This window comes from Oncorhynchus masou, chromosome 1 (genome assembly GCF_036934945.1).
Source record: "Oncorhynchus masou masou isolate Uvic2021 chromosome 1, UVic_Omas_1.1, whole genome shotgun sequence".
NCBI classification, from domain to species: Eukaryota; Metazoa; Chordata; class Actinopteri; order Salmoniformes; family Salmonidae; genus Oncorhynchus; species Oncorhynchus masou.
This window is the reverse complement of record NC_088212.1, coordinates 70,175,356-70,195,013: the sequence shown is the minus strand read 5'-3', so window position 1 is coordinate 70,195,013 and position 19,658 is coordinate 70,175,356. Positions and strand designations below refer to the sequence as shown.

Sequence of the window (19,658 nt, the reverse complement as noted above, 5' to 3'; positions counted from 1 at the left end):
TGTGTGCTGCTCAAGTAGGTTATATGTATTCCTGTGTTACATAGTTATTTCCCTAATGAAAGATTGGTTTACATTTCCTCGTAAATCATGAGAAGATGCAACCTGTATGAGTTGTGTCTCACATCACCCTGCTTGTCACCTTCCCACAGTGCCCACTGCCCAGTGGAGCTTGCCTCAATCCATCCAAGCTTCCTGATAAATTTGTTTTTCTCTTCAGTTTACAAATTCCACATCTGAGAGGCTTTCAGGAGGGAGGAAATTTGCCATGTGCCTTCCAAAAAAAGGAAAAGAGTTAGAAAAAAATACACATGCCTACGCAATGGTTATTTTGTCAAATGTGGTCAACAGGTCTTCTAGTCCCATAACCTGATTGGTTCTCGACGAGTAAACCCTACATTCCATAAAGTTTTGCTTTGGCATCTTGTCTGACATGTGAATGAATTAATAGCATTTCTCACAAATACCACTGAGGTGCTTATAAGCACATTTTACACACTGGAAATTCACTGTACCCAGAAGATACCCAACCCAGCGCGCTTCGGGACTGAGTGTAAGCGCAGTACAGGATTAACTGAAAATGATTTGGATGCACGCTGTCATTGTGTTCCTGTGTCTTTGTCCAATCCTCGCTGCATTTGGGCAGGTGAGTGTTTCCTGCGGTTGTCAGTGTCACGAGGGCACCTTGGCCACTATTAAGAGACAACATCTGGTGTTTCTTGGATTTATTTTGCACAGCTGGTTGGTCCAATCAAAAATGTAGCTGATTTAAAAGCACATATCACACTACATATCACAGAGTAAAACGTCAAATCTATGTAAATTACTGAATTTTATATGATCATGGGTTACCATTATAATCTCTATGAGTGTGTTACGATTTAATGTAGTCTATTGTGGTTTCTGACATGCTTTAGGTAGTCCATTAATGTAATAAACTCAGAAAACATTTCCAGACCAATTAACTATCACATATAGCCTCAGTACATAGTTAAATTTCTTGCCATTATCTGTAATGACCTGAAAAGACTGTGGGTAAATATCACACAGATTTACAACTGAGAAAATAGACCTGAGAGAAAGGTTGTCTGAATGCCCTTTTCGTGGACAGGCTTTAATTCAACATCTAACACTGAGGGATGCAGCAGTGATGTCTGGGTGTTGTTGAAGGTCCAAACGCATCAAGCTGAAGTGACAATCTCTTGTCAAAGTCAGGAGCCTGCAAGTCCAACTATAAGGTCATTATCCATGCATCATGACATGGACAGACACCCATTGATAGAACTGGTGTTTGGTCGAACTCAATTCCCAGGCAAGCTGCACAAACGATTACTAAGGCCCCTTGCATGCATGTCCAGACACCGAGAGGCCCATCACCATGAATAGACCCAACACCTCTGATGTGTTTCAGCACAAATCTGCTAAACCTCTCTACTTTGTCCAAGGACAAGGGTCTATATTACAGCAGGTTGGTGTGTGTGTGTGTGTGTGTGTGTGTGTGTGTGCTATGCTTAACTCTTTCTCTTGTTCAGTTAGAAATTCATGTGGAATGTCAAATTTGGACTCAATTTAGTTTTTGTCCACATTTAGTTAAGATCATGATGTACTGTGTGGTAATGAGCTGTGTTTATGAGGAGTCTGTTCAGGTTTCGTTGGTGATATTTGGTTTGTTCTTGTCATGGCACAACTCACACTGCAGAACTGAAGCCATGCAGTGATTACATAATTGAACAAGGTCAGACAGAGTATTATTAGCTACAGGACACTTTTCCTTTTATGCAAAACCTTTCTGCATCACAGAATTCACTTAGAACAATTTAGAATCCTTGGATTAGATCTCCATGCTACTTTGGCCTTCATCATTGCACTGCACACCTCTCGATTCAAAGAGCAGCTCAGAAGTTACTGACGGAGGCTATAGGTACTGTATGTTACCTAGGCACACCAAGATAATGTCACAGACACATGAAATGTTTTGCAGAAGAGGCAGAAAGAGGACATTATCGCTGGGGCACACAAACAGCAGCCTTTCCCTCCCTCCGTCCTGACTGATGTCGCTCCAGCAGCCCAGCTCCCTGCTCCAGTTTCAATCAGCCAGGTGTTTTCACAGGATGACCAAATATTTACTTTTCTTACATAACTTCTGCCAGATGAAAACACTAATTGGCTCTCTGAAAACATTCATGAGAGGACAGAGAGGAGGAGGGAGAGAGTTGAAAGAGAGAGTGAGAGTTTAGGAAAAATATACTACTAACACTCCCTTATTTTCTCAGCCAATGGGAGGAGAGGCTGTGCCTCATACACAGGTGATGTTTACCCTCTGGGTGTTTATTCCACACCATCTGACCCCAAACAACCTCCCTACCCTTTATCAAAACCACCAGTACACCCACTCCTTCATCAAAACCTACAGTACACCCACCCCTTCATCAACACCTACAGTACACCCACCCCTGCATCAAACAATGAACGCTATGAGCAAGCAACATTTTTTATGCCTCCAAGGAGATCATTCCACTGACTGTCAGAACTTTCAGAGACTTATGGGAGAAAAAGATAGAACAGCCGAGATAGGCTGGGATATGAGAGAAGACAGACTGGGAGGGGCTTTCGTGTGATGGGAATCTGTTGTGAGAATGAGTCCAGATAGGATTGGAGCCACTCTTTCTCTCATGGAGTGTGTCTTTAGTGTTTCACAGCAACCCCCTTAGACCGTACAGGAGGCCTACAGGACTTCTCTCTAGCACCATCAAGTAACACCACCAGGGGCATAAGCACGCAACCTCCAAAACATAAAACTACTACCACTAGAGAACAACTCACTTTGCACAAAGGCAAAAGCCTACCAGCCTACCAACACTACAGCCACCTCTGACTTCAAGCTCCCCAGCTGGTGGTAGGGGTTGTTGAGATGCCCATGAGTGCTCAGAACTCTTGGTTCACTTGTACAGTAGGTCAGACAACCAGGGGGATGATGTCGCCGGCTCAATTCATTCATTCACCACATCGACTAGGCTGCCTACTGTGTACAGTGAGATTAAAAACATGACCATCTGAGTGCTGATGTAGTGTTGAAGCAGGTATGTCTACTCTGATGTCTCTTCTCTGGTCTCCCTAGAAACCCAGACCAGTGACCATATCTCTTTTGAGTAACTTCTAGGTACTGTACACTACATTCTTTAACTTTCAGTGCTATCTTAGGAAAACCCCGAAAATACTTTCTAATTGCAGTAACAAACCACTTCATGTGGCTCACCAGATGCTAGTTTATAATTCGTAATTCAAGCCAATGTACAGTAGCTGCTGTACTTCTGTCCTGTTATTCCAACATTAACTTGTTGGTGAGGTCATTTCTCTGTTCTTTCCAGTGATTAAGTAGTGAGGACATTAGCTTTTGCAGTGAATGTGGTTTGTATAATTGAGTGATGTCAAATTCTAGGAAGCTAATGTGAGAAAGAGTTCTGCCTCCATCTTCTGACCAAGTCACCTGTGTCTCACAGTCCCTGACTTGAGTTTAAATTAGGCAGTCATCTATCAACTGTAACTGCACTTCATTAGGCAATGAATGTGCTCTGTGTAGCCTATGTTAGCATAGGAAAAATAAACGTGCATGTTCCTTGTGTTCCTCAACCCATGTTTGTAACGTGCCCCTTCGCTAAAATACAATTAAGATCTTCCTGTATTACTGTCAGGACCCGGTTTCGAACCTGGGTTTCCGGAGTGAGAAACAGTCACTTAACCAACTGAGCCACGAATAGTCAGCAGAACCCAGAAGATGAGGCAGACACAGCAGTACTTAAGACGGTGTATTTAAGAAAAAAGGAGAAGTCCTACAATACAAAAATGGCAAATCCAAAAGGTGGTAGGTATAGCACAAAAAGCCTCAAAAGATACTTAAAAAACAAAAAAACAGAAATCCACAAGAGCATCCACTGGAAACGACAAGAATACACAGAACACTAGGGCTGGGTGCTAACATACAAACACAGAGCACAGAACTGAGGGAAACAAAGGGTTTAAATACAATCAGGGGAAACGAGACACAGGTGCAAATAATAATGGGGATCAAGGGAAAAACATAAGGACAAAAAGCACAATGGGGGCATCTAGTGACCAACAACCGGAACAACCCTGGCCAAATCCTGACAGAATCCCCCCCCCTAGGAACGGCTCCTGACGTTCCTACCAGCTCTCTCAGGGTGGAGGACCCTGAACTGACGAATGAGGTCAGGGTCCAGTATGTCTTTGGCAGGAACCCAGGAGCGCTCCTCAGGACCGTAGCCTTCCCAGTCCACCAGATACTGCCAGGACCGCTGCACCCGACGGGAATCCAGTATCCGGTGGACGGTATAAGCCGGCTGGCCTCCAATGACACGAGGCGGAGGGGGAGGTCTGTCTGCCGGGACAAGGGGAGAAAAAACAACAGGTTTTAACAATGAAACGTGAAATGTGGGATTAATCTTAAGGGATCTGGGTAAGTGTAGGCGATAAGAAACTGGGTTAACTCTCCTGGCAACCTTGAAGGGACCGATGTATTTTTGGGACAGCTTGCGAGACTCCACCCGTAGAGGTAAGTCTCTTGTGGAGAGCCAGACTCTCTGGCCGGGGCGCAGGGTAGGCCCGGGACGGCGACGTCTGTTGGCTTGTTGTTGATACCTCTGTGAGGAACGCATAAGATTAAGACGGGTCTTCCTCCACATAAGCCGACAGCGTCTGACGAACTTCAAGGCTGAAGGCACTCTGACTTCTGCCTCCTGGTCCGGGAACAATGGAGGAGCATAGCCAAACTGACACTCGTGCGGGGACATACCAGTGGAGGAGGAGCGCAAGGTGTTGTGCGCGTATTCGGCCCAAACAATAAAGGATGACCATGTGGACGGGTTGTCACGAGTCATACATCGGAGGGTGGTTTCCAGCTCTTGATTCATCCTCTCTGTTTGGCCGTTGGACTCCGGATGGTACCCTGAAGATAGACTGGCAGAAGCCCCCATGAGTTGGCAGAAGGCCTTCCAAAACCTTGAGGCGAACTGGGGACCTTTGTCAGAAACCATATCTTGAGGAATGCCGAAGACTCGGAACACATGATTAATTACCAACTCAGCCGTTTCCTTGGCAGAAGGTAACTTAGTCAGAGGGACGAACCTGGCCGCCTTAGAAAACCTGTCGATTATGACTAGGATAGTAGTATTGCCATGGGATGGAGGAAGTCCAGTAATAAAGTCCAATGAGATATGGGACCAGGGTCTGTGGGGAACAGGTAAAGGGTGAAGGAGTCCTTGAGGGCGGAGGTGAGAAGATTTGCCCTGGCAGCACACGGGACAGGCATTGACGAAAGTGGCAACGTCTTCTCTTATGGTAGGCCACCAGAACTTACGCTGGATGAACTCCAAGGTGCGACCTACGCCCGGATGACAGGTGAGGCGAGAGGAGTGCCCCCACAGAAGGACCTGAGTCCTCACTGCCTTGGGGACAAACAACCGATTGGCAGGACCTCCTTTCGGGTCCGGTTCGCTAGCTTGAGCACGTCTCACGGTATCCTCAACTTGCCACGAGATCGGAGCCACAATCTTAGCAGCAGGAAGGACAGGCATGTCCGTGTCATCTCGAATGGCAGGAGCGTAGACTCGGGACAGGGCATCCGGTTTGAGATTCTTCGACCCGGGCCGATAGGTGAGGATAAACTGGAATCGATTGAAGAAAAGAGACCATCTAGCTTGTCTAGAGTTCAACCGCTTCGCCTGCTGGATATACTCCAGATTTTTGTGGTCCGTAAGCACTTGAAACGGGTGAGAAGCCCCCTCGAGCCAGTGTCTCCATTCCTTCAATGCCATCTTAACTGCTAGGAGTTCACGATCCCCCACATCGTAGTTCCTCTCAGTCGGGGTAAGCCGGTGTGAGAAGAAAGCGCACGGATGAAGCTTCTTGTCTTCACCCCTCTGAGACAGGACAGCTCCAACACCAACCTCTGATGCGTCTACCTCCACCACAAATGGTTCATCCGTAGTCGGTAGTATCAGGATGGGAGCAGAGAGAACGCGCTGCTTGAGTCCTTGGAAGGCCATCTCAGCTTCTCTTCCCCACAAAAACCTTGCATTGCCACCCTTGGTTAAAGCTGAGAGAGGGGCTGCCACCAAGCTGAAGTTCTTGATGAACTTGCGGTAGAAGTTTGTGAAGCCCAGGAAACGCTGAACTTCCTTAACGGATTTGGGGGTGGGCCAATCCGCTACCGCCCCTACCTTCCTGGGGTCCATTTGGACTCGACCGGGTTCCACTACAAATCCCAGGAATTGTACTCGGGATGAATGGAATTCACATTTTTCCGGCTTAACGTACAGATGGCTGTCCAGGAGGCGTTTGAGTACTTGTCTGACATGCTTAGTGTGTTCTTGAAGGGAGCTCGAAAAGATGAGGATGTCATCCAAGTAAACGAACACAAATATGTTAAGCATATCCCTAAGCACATCGTTTATGAGCGCTTGGAACACCGCTGGGGCGTTGGTCAGGCCGAAGGGCATCACCAAGTATTCATAGTGACCAGTAGGCGTGTTGAAAGTGGTCTTCCACTCGTCACCAGGTCTGATCCGCACAAGATGGTATGCGTTCCGCAGGTCAAGCTTAGTGAAAACAACTGCTTCCTGAAGCAGCTCGAAGGCTGTGGCCATAAGGGGTAGCGGGTAACGGTTACGGACGGTTATGGCATTGAGTCCCCGGTAGTCGATGCAAGGACGTAATCCACCGTCTTTCTTGGCCACAAAGAAAAACCCTGCTCCCGCCGGGGAGGTGGATGAACGCATGAGGCCTGCTTCCAGAGCGTCCTTGATGTAGGTATCCATAGCAGCTCGTTCGGGTGGAGATAGGGAAAAGATCCGACCCCTGGGGGGCAAGTGCCCGGAAACAGGTCGATGGGGCAATCGTAAGGTCTATGGGGTGGTAGCATGGTGGCCCTCTGTTTGCTAAACACCAGTTTGAGGTCATGGTAACACTCGGGAACTCGGGTCAGGTCGATGGATTCTAAAGACTCGGGAGTAGAACTCGGGGAATTCTGGAAAATACAAGTAGCTTGGCACGTAGGACCCCACTGCTTGATAGTGACCACAGACCAGTCAATGTGAGGGTTATGGCTGTGAAGCCAGGGGTATCCAAGGACGAGAGGGAACTCGGAACAGGAGATCAAATGAAAGTTCATCAATTCCTGGTGTTGTGAAACTGAAAGTTGCAAGGAGGTAGTGACATGAGTGACAAGTCCAGATCCCAAAGGGCTTCCATCCAATGTAGTGACCCTCATGGGTTCACCTAGAGGTTCAGAGGGAACGCCATTCTCCTTCGCCCAGACACCATCCATGAAGTTACCTGTGGCTCCAGAGTCTACCAAGGCTTGAAGGTGAAGCTTGTGGTTGTCCCAGGAGAGGGTGACTGGAATGAGCAGACGGGAGTTGGACGGATGGGAGGAGGTTATGTTTCCCGTTACAGTTCCCCCCGGTCTGTACGGGACAGAGCGTTTCCCTGGAGCCCGGGACACGTGGAACGGAAATGGCCCGGTTTGCCGCAATATAGACAGCGTCGCTCCCTCATCCGGCGGTCTCTCTCAGCCTGGGAGATGCGTCCAATCTGCATGGGTTCCGGTGGAGCCAGCGATGATAAAGGTGGGGACTCGGAGCTGGGACTGATAGGGGCTAGAGGTCTACGGTTGAGTTCTCTCTCTCTCAGACGCTGGTCAATGCGTGAGGCCAACTTGATCAGGGACTCGAGATTGTCCGGTGGTTCCCGAGTAGCCAGTTCATCTTGGATAGTGTCGGAAAGGCCTTTCAGAAAGCACACCGTGAGCGCCTCGTTGTTCCAGCCACTCGCTGCTGCCACCGTGCGGAACTGGATGGCATAGTCCGTCACGCTGCGCCAACCTTGATGGAGAGTCAGGAGCTGTTTGGCTGAGTCGGAACCACTGCTTGGGCCTTGAAACACTCGTTTGAATTCCTCAGCAAAGGCAGAGTAGCTGGCACAGCAGGAACTATGGGCATCCCACACAGCAGTAGCCCAGGCCAGGGCTTTTTCCGACAGCAGGGTGATGATATATGCGATCTTAGACCGGTCGGTGGGAAACGACGAGGGTTGCAGCTCAAAGGAGAGAGAACATTGAGTGAGAAACCCTTTACAAGCACTTGGATCACCTGAGAACCGTTGGGGAGGTGGAAGACGAGGTTCAGCCAGGGGGTTAACTGCCATGGGTACGTGAATCTGAGGTACTGGGACGGGAACTGTTGCCGGGGTAAGTCGATCAGATATTTGCTTAATGGAAGTCAGCATCTCCGACAGAAGATGAGAATGTCTAGCCATTAAGGCCTCTTGCTGAACCAGGGCGGCTTCGTGGCGTTGGACAGTCTCCTGGTGGTGGGACAGCGTGGCAAAAAGGTCCTGGGAACTGGCTGCCTCTGGGTTCATTTTTGGCTCTGTGTTTCTGTCAGGACCCGGTTTCGAACCTGGGTCTCCGGAGTGAGAAACAGTCACTTAACCAACTGAGCCACAAATAGTCAGCAGAACCCAGAAGATGAGGCAGACACAGCAGTACTTAAGATGGTGTATTTAATAAAGAAAAAAGGAGAAGTCCTACAATACAAAAATGGCAAATCCAAAAGGTGGTAGGTATAGCACAAAAAGCCTCAAAAGATACTCAAAAAACAAAAAAACAGAAATCCACAAGAGCATCCACTGGAAACGACAAGAATACACAGAACACTAGGGCTGGGTGCTAACATACAAACACAGAGCACAGAACTGAGGGAAACAAAGGGTTTAAATACAATCAGGGGAAAAACGAGACACAGGTGCAAATAATAATGGGGATCAAGGGAAAAACATAAGGACAAAAAGCACAATGGGGGCATCTAGTGACCAACAACCGGAACAACCCTGGCCAAATCCTGACAATTACGGCTTTTTAAAATACAGTAACTCTGCAAATGAATTGCCTTTTTGGGGATGACTCTCTTGTCAAGTTTTTCCCTGTATAACACTTTTGAACTCTTCCACTGCCCCTGACTTCCCCTGTTTCTGTTGGACAAAAAAGTGTTCACCTGCTTACCATGCCCTGTCCCTGTAGGACTGTCCCAGCAGGCAGGACATGCAGAGCTCCCTAAAGCAGGTCCAGAAGCTGCTGTCGACCCACGAGGCTGCATACCTTCAGAGCCTCCGCACCCTGAGGAAGAAACTCAACTTGCTACAGAACACAGCCACCAAACAGACTGGCAAAGCAAACAATGGTAAGTCTGCACACAGCCCAAACATCGTTTGAAGAAGCAACATGTAGCCTACAATTTTAGCCATAGGCTTAAATTCAATTTCTTCATGTTTTTTTAAGTACACTGAAATGCCTAAAATGGCTTTTAGTAGGCCTGCTGCTTTTTATTTTATAATGCAAAAACCACCAGTTGCAAGAATGTGAAGAAGTTTTATATTACTAATGTTTTTGCTATTGTTGTCAACCTCATGAACGAGAACCAATCGTGATTCAGTAAGTTGTGTAGGCCTACACACAGCACCAGCCAAACCGACTAGTCCTGGTAAAAATGCTAATTAGCTGTAAAAATGCAGTGTCACGCTGCGTTCTAAAAATGTTTACTCTGGTGGATTGTTATTCCTTTGCTACTACTGGTATGTCATTTGACATTTGGTGGTTAGCGGTAGGTAGAAATGTTAAATTGAGCTCCTATGGACCTATGGGTGGAGAGTTAAGTCTTGGCTTATGTCCCCCTACCAACTGCCCCCCACCACTTTACAGATACCTGTCTAAAGCTGGACACGCCTGCCAACAGCAGGAAGTTGGGGAAGGCGCAGACCCCCGGTCACGAGGTTCACTTTCTGTGTGATGCGGGTTATGAGTTGGTGGGAGCAGAGAGCAGGATGTGTCAGGAGAGCCTCACCTGGAGCGGCCAGCAGCCCACCTGCCGCAGTGAGTGACCCTACCATCTGCTACAGATTACCCTACCCCTAATCTTAACGTTCACCATTAGGGAGACACACATCTGACGTGAAATCACTATCTTTTGTCACTACTATCTACTTCTTCTCTTTCTCTGGCGTCTCTTCCCCCCCACCCTTTTCTCTTCTCTTCTCCTTTCCTCTTCTCTGTCCCGTCACTCATCTCTTTATCTGCTCTTCCATCTCTCTCAAGTCCTTGTCAGCATCCTCTTTGTGTCCCCCTCTCTTTTCTTTATCTCCCTTTCCCCCATTTTAAACTTCATGCATATTACTAACATTTATCTAGATAAGATAGCTTGCATCCATATGAGTTTCATTATCAAATTTCCTTTTTATGTATTTTCATGGCCATCCAGAATGGGTTATTGAATCCAGTGACTGTGACACATAGTTATAGCAGCCCTCTGTCTTGACAGCTTGCTAACATTTAGATAATGCTTCAAAGACGTTCTGTGAGACTAAAAGTCAGGCCATCCCCTTTGCTCCGGTTATGTTGAGTACTCACACGCATGCACATTCACGCTCACGCACGCAAGTGTGTGCACACACACACACACACACACACACACACACACACACACACACACACACACACACACACACACACACACACACACACACACACACACACACACACACACACAGAGATGGAGCTTTTCTCTTTTAGTTCATGCATCAGAGCTATAAGGTTCCACCTGTGCTTGTCAGTGAGTTAGCTAGCCAACATTTACATCAGGGCTAATATTACTTTATTCTCCTCTCTTGACTAATCCCTTACTCTTCCTGTCTTTCCTCAGACATAAATGAGTGTGCCTCTTCTCCCTGTCTGAACGGGGGGACATGTGTGGACGAGATGAACCAGTTCTCCTGCACGTGTACCAAAGGCTGGGCCGGAGCCACCTGCCAGAGCCCTGTGCCAACATGTAGGTAGAGATGCAATAAGGCCCAAAGGGGTGTGGTATATTGGCCAATATACCACGGCTAAGGGCTGTCCTTATGCATGACGCAAAGTGCCTGGACTCAGCCCTTAGCCGTGGAATATTGGCCACGGCTAATATATACAACAAAACCATTGAGGTGCCTTATTGATATTATAAACTGGAACCAGGACTTACAGTCCTATATATCTCTATGCTATGGCTAACTAGTAACAACAACACACAAGGGCCAGACACCGAGGGAGACCCAGGTCCACTCCCTCTCGCTGGTTCTGGCTGGCTGGGCTATCATACAAACTCAGGGCTCCAGGCAGAGCCAGCGAATCAATACGGCACAGTTAGGTTTTGTTTCTCTCTGTCTATTTGTTTTCATTTCTCCCCCCTGTGTACAGTACACTGCTGTAAGTGAGAACCACACACAGACTAATGGGGATTTAGATGGACTTTGACCATGAGTAACACTGCTTGCACTGTGTGGGAGCCTTCTATAAGTCTATCATCCCACTCACACACACACCACTGATAGAGGGCTGCATGGTGCAATGGATGTGAACACTGAGGTCAGGAAATTTTGGGAAACTACAGTGTTGCATGAATGTTTAATATTAAAAAGTTTAATGTAGCCTAACTTCAGTTGCAAGTAAGTCGAGACGACCGCCCGTCTGGTCGCCAGACAACATTTTGAGTATCTCATCTCTGTGTCCAATACATTTGTGCTCAGTCTTGACTCAATCTTGGATAGTGACAACTGGTAATTTCTTCTGGAGACCAGCGCAGTAAAAAACTCCTAATTATCAGCTTCCATTCACATAAAACCGCTCTGCCTTGCCAAATATATACACTCCTTCCTTGAAACATTAATACCTGCAGTCTTTATATCTAGTATAGACATGTTTGCACAGTGGCAAACCTATTGGACCTAGGCCTTCAGTGGCGAACCTTTTGGACCTAGACCTTCAGTGTGTGACAGGTTCTTGACGCTGAAAGGACAGCAATCGTCATACCAGCAGACTCATTTAGGACTGCACTTTTTTTAAACAAAGGGCCAGTGGCGTAGTGGAGGCTATATGTTTTTATGGGCATTGTGTAATACTCACTACTTAATCCCCAGTGGCGTAGTGGAGGCTATATGTTTTTATGGGCATTGTGTAATACTCACTACTTAATCCCCAGTGGCGTAGTGGAGGCTATATGTTTTTATGGGCATTGTGTAATACTCACTACTTAATCCCCAGTGGCGTAGTGGAGGCTATATGTTTTTATGGGCATTGTGTAATACTCACTACTTAATCCCCAGTGGCGTAGTGGAGGCTATATGTTTTTATGGGCATTGTGTAATACTCACTTCTTAATCCCCAGTGGCGTAGTGGAGGCTATATGTTTTTATGGGCATTGTGTAATACTCACTACTTAATCCCCAGTGGCGTAGTGGAGGCTATATGTTTTTATGGGCATTGTGTAATACTCACTTCTTAATCCGCAGTGGCGTAGTGGAGGCTATATGTTTTTATGGGCATTGTGTAATACTCACTACTTAATCCCCAGTGGCGTAGTGGAGGCTATATGTTTTTATGGGCATTGTGTAATACTCACTTCTTAATCCCCAGTGGCGTAGTGGAGGCTATATGTTTTTATGGGCATTGTGTAATACTCACTACTTAATCCCCAGTGGAGTAGTGGAGGCTATATGTTTTTATGGGCATTGTGTAATACTCACTTCTTAATCCCCAGTGGCGTAGTGGAGGCTATATGTTTTTATGGGCATTGTGTAATACTCACTTCTTAATCCCCAGTGGCGTAGTGGAGCCTATATGTTTTTATGGGCATTGTGTAATACTCACTTCTTAATCCCCAGTTGCGTAGTGGAGGCTATATGTTTTTATGGGCATTGTGTAATACTCACTACTTAATCCCCAGTGGCGTAGTGGAGGCTATATGTTTTTATGGGCATTGTGTAATACTCACTTCTTAATCCCCAGTGGCGTAGTGGAGGCTATATGTTTTTATGGGCATTGTGTAATACTCACTTCTTAATCCCCAGTGGAGTAGTGGAGGCTATATGTTTTTATGGGCATTGTGTAATACTCACTTCTTAATCCCCAGTGGCGTAGTGGAGGCTATATGTTTTTATGGGCATTGTGTAATACTCACTTCTTAATCCCCAGTGGCGTAGTGGAGGCTATATGTTTTTATGGGCATTGTGTAATACTCACTACTTAATCCCCAGTGGAGTAGTGGAGGCTATATGTTTTTATGGGCATTGTGTAATACTCACTTCTTAATCCCCAGTGGAGTATTGGAGGCTATATGTTTTTATGGGCATTGTGTAATACTCACTTCTTAATCCCCAGTGGCGTAGTGGAGGCTATATGTTTTTATGGGCATTGTGTAATACTCACTTCTTAATCCCCAGCGGCGTAGTGGAGGCTATATGTTTTTATGGGCATTGTGTAATACTCACTTCTTAATCCCCAGTGGCGTAGTGGAGGCTATATGTTTTTATGGGCATTGTGTAATACTCACTCCTTAATCCCCAGTGGCGTAGTGGAGGCTATATGTTTTTATGGGCATTGTGTAATACTCACTTCTTAATCCCCAGTGGCGTAGTGGAGGCTATATGTTTTTATGGGCATTGTGTAATACTCACTACTTAATCCCCAGTGGCGTAGTGGAGGCTATATGTTTTTATGGGCATTGTGTAATACTCACTTCTTAATCCCCAGTGGCGTAGTGGAGCCTATATGTTTTTATGGGCATTGTGTAATACTCACTTCTTAATCCCCAGTGGCGTAGTGGAGGCTATATGTTTTTATGGGCATTGTGTAATACTCACTTCTTAATCCCCAGTGAAGTAGTGGAGGCTATATGTTTTTATGGGCATTGTGTAATACTCACTACTTAATCCCCAGTGGCGTAGTGGAGGCTATATGTTTTTATGGGCATTGTGTAATACTCACTACTTAATCCCCAGTGGAGTAGTGGAGGCTATATGTTTTTATGGGCATTGTGTAATACTCACTTCTTAATCCCCAGTGGAGTAGTGGAGGCTATATGTTTTTATGGGCATTGTGTAATACTCACTTCTTAATCCCCAGTGGCGTAGTGGAGGCTATATGTTTTTATGGGCATTGTGTAATACTCACTTCTTAATCCCCAGCGGCGTAGTGGAGGCTATATGTTTTTATGGGCATTGTGTAATACTCACTTCTTAATCCCCAGTGGCGTAGTGGAGGCTATATGTTTTTATGGGCATTGTGTAATACTCACTCCTTAATCCCCAGTGGCGTAGTGGAGGCTATATGTTTTTATGGGCATTGTGTAATACTCACTTCTTAATCCCCAGTGGCGTAGTGGAGGCTATATGTTTTTATGGGCATTGTGTAATACTCACTACTTAATCCCCAGTGGCGTAGTGGAGGCTATATGTTTTTATGGGCATTGTGTAATACTCACTTCTTAATCCCCAGTGGCGTAGTGGAGCCTATATGTTTTTATGGGCATTGTGTAATACTCACTTCTTAATCCCCAGTGGCGTAGTGGAGGCTATATGTTTTTATGGGCATTGTGTAATACTCACTTCTTAATCCCCAGTGAAGTAGTGGAGGCTATATGTTTTTATGGGCATTGTGTAATACTCACTACCTAATCCCCAGTGGCGTAGTGGAGGCTATATGTTTTTATGGGCATTGTGTAATACTCACTTCTTAATCCCCAGTGGCGTAGTGGAGGCTATATGTTTTTATGGGCATTGTGTAATACTCACTTCTTAATCCCCAGTGGCGTAGTGGAGGCTATATGTTTTTATGGGCATTGTGTAATACTCACTACTTAATCCCCAGTGGCGTAGTGGAGGCTATATGTTTTTATGGGCATTGTGTAATACTCACTTCTTAATCCCCAGTGGCGTAGTGGAGGCTATATGTTTTTATGGGCATTGTGTAATACTCACTTCTTAATTCCCAGTGGCGTAGAGGAGGCTATATGTTTTTATGGGCATTGTGTAATACTCACTTCTTAATCCCCAGTGGCGTAGTGGAGGCTATATGTTTTTATGGGCATTGTGTAATACTCACTTCTTAATCCTCAGTGGCGTAGAGGAGGCTATATGTTTTTATGGGCATTGTGTAATACTCACTTCTTAATCCCCAGTGGCGTAGTGGAGGCTATATGTTTTTATGGGCATTGTGTAATACTCACTTCTTAATCCCCAGTGGCGTAGTGGAGGCTATATGTTTTTATGGGCATTGTGTAATACTCACTTCTTAATCCCCAGTGGCGTAGAGGAGGCTATATGTTTTTATGGGCATTGTGTAATACTCACTTCTTAATCCCCAGTGGCGTTGTGGAGGCTATATGTTTTTATGGGCATTGTGTAATACTCACTTCTTAATCCCCAGTGGCGTAGTGGAGGCTATATGTTTTTATGGGCATTGTGTAATACTCACTTCTTAATCCCCAGTGGCGTAGTGGAGGCTATATGTTTTTATGGGCATTGTGTAATACTCACTGCTTAATCCCCAGTGGCGTAGTGGAGGCTATATGTTTTTATGGGCATTGTGTAATACTCACTACCTAATCCCCAGTGGCGTAGTGGAGGCTATATGTTTTTATGGGCATTGTGTAATACTCACTTCTTAATCCCCAGTGGCGTAGTGGAGGCTATATGTTTTTATGGGCATTGTGTAATACTCACTTCTTAATCCCCAGTGAAGTAGTGGAGGCTATATGTTTTTATGGGCATTGTGTAATACTCACTACCTAATCCCCAGTGGCGTAGTGGAGGCTATATGTTTTTATGGGCATTGTGTAATACTCACTTCTTAATCCCCAGTGGCGTAGTGGAGGCTATATGTTTTTATGGGCATTGTGTAATACTCACTTCTTAATCCCCAGTGGCGTAGTGGAGGCTATATGTTTTTATGGGCATTGTGTAATACTCACTACTTAATCCCCAGTGGCGTAGTGGAGGCTATATGTTTTTATGGGCATTGTGTAATACTCACTTCTTAATCCCCAGTGGCGTAGTGGAGGCTATATGTTTTTATGGGCATTGTGTAATACTCACTTCTTAATTCCCAGTGGCGTAGAGGAGGCTATATGTTTTTATGGGCATTGTGTAATACTCACTTCTTAATCCCCAGTGGCGTAGTGGAGGCTATATGTTTTTATGGGCATTGTGTAATACTCACTTCTTAATCCTCAGTGGCGTAGAGGAGGCTATATGTTTTTATGGGCATTGTGTAATACTCACTTCTTAATCCCCAGTGGCGTAGTGGAGGCTATATGTTTTTATGGGCATTGTGTAATACTCACTTCTTAATCCCCAGTGGCGTAGTGGAGGCTATATGTTTTTATGGGCATTGTGTAATACTCACTTCTTAATCCCCAGTGGCGTAGAGGAGGCTATATGTTTTTATGGGCATTGTGTAATACTCACTTCTTAATCCCCAGTGGCGTTGTGGAGGCTATATGTTTTTATGGGCATTGTGTAATACTCACTTCTTAATCCCCAGTGGCGTAGTGGAGGCTATATGTTTTTATGGGCATTGTGTAATACTCACTTCTTAATCCCCAGTGGCGTAGTGGAGGCTATATGTTTTTATGGGCATTGTGTAATACTCACTGCTTAATCCCCAGTGGCGTAGTGGAGGCTATATGTTTTTATGGGCATTGTGTAATACTCACTACCTAATCCCCAGTGGCGTAGTGGAGGCTATATGTTTTTATGGGCATTGTGTAATACTCACTTCTTAATCCCCAGTGGCGTAGTGGAGGCTATATGTTTTTATGGGCATTGTGTAATACTCACTTCTTAATCCCCAGTGGCGTAGTGGAGGCTATATGTTTTTATGGGCATTGTGTAATACTCACTTCTTAATCCCCAGTGGCGTAGTGGAGGCTATATGTTTTTATGGGCATTGTGTAATACTCACTTCTTAATCCCCAGTGGGGTAGTGGAGGCTATATGTTTTTATGGGCATTGTGTAATACTCACTACTTAATCCCCAGTGGAGTAGTGGAGGCTATATGTTTTTATGGGCATTGTGTAATACTCACTTCTTAATCCCCAGTGGCGTAGTGGAAGCTATATGTTTTTATGGGCATTGTGTAATACTCACTTCTTAATCCCCAGTGGGGTAGTGGAGGCTATATGTTTTTATGGGCATTGTGTAATACTCACTACTTAATCCCCAGTGGCGTAGTGGAGGCTATATGTTTTTATGGGCATTGTGTAATACTTACTTCTTAATCCCCAGTGGAGTAGTGGAGGCTATATGTTTTTATGGGCATTGTGTAATACTCAATTCTTAATCCCCAGTGGCGTAGTGGAGGCTATATGTTTTTATGGGCATTGTGTAATACTCACTTCTTAATCCCCGGTGGCGTAGTGGAGGCTATATGTTTTTATGTGCATTGTGTAATACTCACTTCTTAATCCCCAGTGGCGTAGTGGAGGCTATATGTTTTTATGGGCATTGTGTAATACTCACTTCTTAATCCCCAGTGGGGTAGTGGAGGCTATATGTTTTTATGGGCATTGTGTAATACTCACTACTTAATCCCCAGTGGAGTAGTGGAGGCTATATGTTTTTATGGGCATTGTGTAATACTCACTTCTTAATCCCCAGTGGCGTAGTGGAGGCTATATGTTTTTATGGGCATTGTGTAATACTCACTTCTTAATCCCCAGTGGGGTAGTGGAGGCTATATGTTTTTATGGGCATTGTGTAATACTCACTACTTAATCCCCAGTGGCGTAGTGGAGGCTATATGTTTTTATGGGCATTGTGTAATACTCACTTCTTAATCCCCAGTGGCGTAGAGGAGGCTATATGTTTTTATGGGCATTGTGTAATACTCACTTCTTAATCCCCAGTGGCGTAGTGGAGGCTATATGTTTTTATGGGCATTGTGTAATACTCACTTCTTAATCCCCAGTGGCGTAGTGGAGGCTATATGTTTTTATGGGCATTGTGTAATACTCACTACTTAATCCCCAGTGGAGTAGTGGAGGCTATTTGTTTTTATGGGCATTGTGTAATACTCACTTCTTAATCCCCAGTGGCGTAGTGGAGGCTATATGTTTTTATGGGCATTGTGTAATACTCACTTCTTAATCCCCAGTGGCGTAGAGGAGGCTATATGTTTTTATGGGCATTGTGTAATACTCACTTCTTAATCCCCAGTGGCGTAGTGGAGGCTATATGTTTTTATGGGCATTGTGTAATACTCACTTCTTAATCCCCAGTGGCGTAGTGGAGGCTATATGTTTTTATGGGCATTGTGTAATACTCACTTCTTAATCCCCAGTGGCGTAGTGGAGGCTATATGTTTTTATGGGCATTGTGTAATACTCACTGCTTAATCCCCAGTGGCGTAGTGGAGGCTATATGTTTTTATGGGCATTGTGTAATACTCACTACCTAATCCCCAGTGGCGTAGTGGAGGCTATATGTTTTTATGGGCATTGTGTAATACTCACTTCTTAATCCCCAGTGGCGTAGTGGAGGCTATATGTTTTTATGGGCATTGTGTAATACTCACTTCTTAATCCCCAGTGGCGTAGTGGAGGCTATATGTTTTTATGGGCATTGTGTAATACTCACTACTTAATCCCCAGTGGCGTAGTGGAGGCTATATGTTTTTATGGGCATTGTGTAATACTCACTTCTTAATCCCCAGTGGCGTAGTGGAGGCTATATGTTTTTATGGGCATTGTGTAATACTCACTTCTTAATCCCCAGTGGCGTAGTGGAGGCTATATGTTTTTATGGGCATTGTGTAATACTCACTACTTAATCCCCAGTGGCGTAGTGGAGGCTATATGTTTTTATGGGCATTGTGTAATACTCACTTCTTAATCCCCAGTGGCGTAGTGGAGGCTATATGTTTTTATGGGCATTGTGTAATACTCACTTCTTAATTCCCAGTGTCGTAGAGGAGGCTATATGTTTTTATGGGCATTGTGTAATACTCACTTCTTAATCCCCAGTGGCGTAGTGGAGGCTATATGTTTTTATGGGCATTGTGTAATACTCACTTCTTAATCCTCAGTGGCGTAGAGGAGGCTATATGTTTTTATGGGCATTGTGTAATACTCACTTCTTAATCCCCAGTGGCGTAGTGGAGGCTATATGTTTTTATGGGCATTGTGTAATACTCACTTCTTAATCCCCAGTGGCGTAGTGGAGGCTTTATGTTTTTATGGGCATTGTGTAATACTCACTACTTAATCCCCAGTGGAGTAGTGGAGGCTATATGTTTTTATGGGCATTGTGTAATACTCACTTCTTAATCCCCAGTGGCGTAGTGGAGGCTATATGTTTTTATGGGCATTGTGTAATACTCACTTCTTAATCCCCAGTGGCGTAGAGGAGGCTATATGTTTTTATGGGCATTGTGTAATACTCACTTCTTAATCCCCAGTGGCGTTGTGGAGGCTATATGTTTTTATGGGCATTGTGTAATACTCATTTCTTAATCCCCAGTGGCGTAGTGGAGGCTATATGTTTTTATGGGCATTGTGTAATACTCACTTCTTAATCCCCAGTGGCGTAGTGGAGGCTATATGTTTTTATGGGCATTGTGTAATACTCACTGCTTAATCCCCAGTGGCGTAGTGGAGGCTATATGTTTTTATGGGCATTGTGTAATACTCACTACCTAATCCCCAGTAGCGTAGTGGAGGCTATATGTTTTTATGGGCATTGTGTAATACTCACTTCTTAATCCCCAGTGGCGTAGTGGAGG

At 45.2% G+C, this 19,658-nt stretch overlaps 1 protein-coding gene across 1 annotated transcript in view; it reads left to right on the top strand.

Annotated features, from left to right (window-relative positions):
• The first annotated feature begins 382 nt into the window (after positions 1-382).
• LOC135559088 (fibulin-7-like) overlaps positions 383-19,658 on the top strand; it is a 40,221-nt gene continuing 20,945 nt past the window's right edge. The window contains exons 1-4 of the mRNA XM_064993464.1: positions 383-643; positions 9,092-9,251; positions 9,770-9,940; positions 10,767-10,892. Coding sequence (XP_064849536.1) covers positions 578-643; positions 9,092-9,251; positions 9,770-9,940; positions 10,767-10,892 — 523 coding nt within the window. The 5' untranslated portion in view covers positions 383-577. The remainder of the gene's footprint in view (positions 644-9,091; positions 9,252-9,769; positions 9,941-10,766; positions 10,893-19,658) is intronic.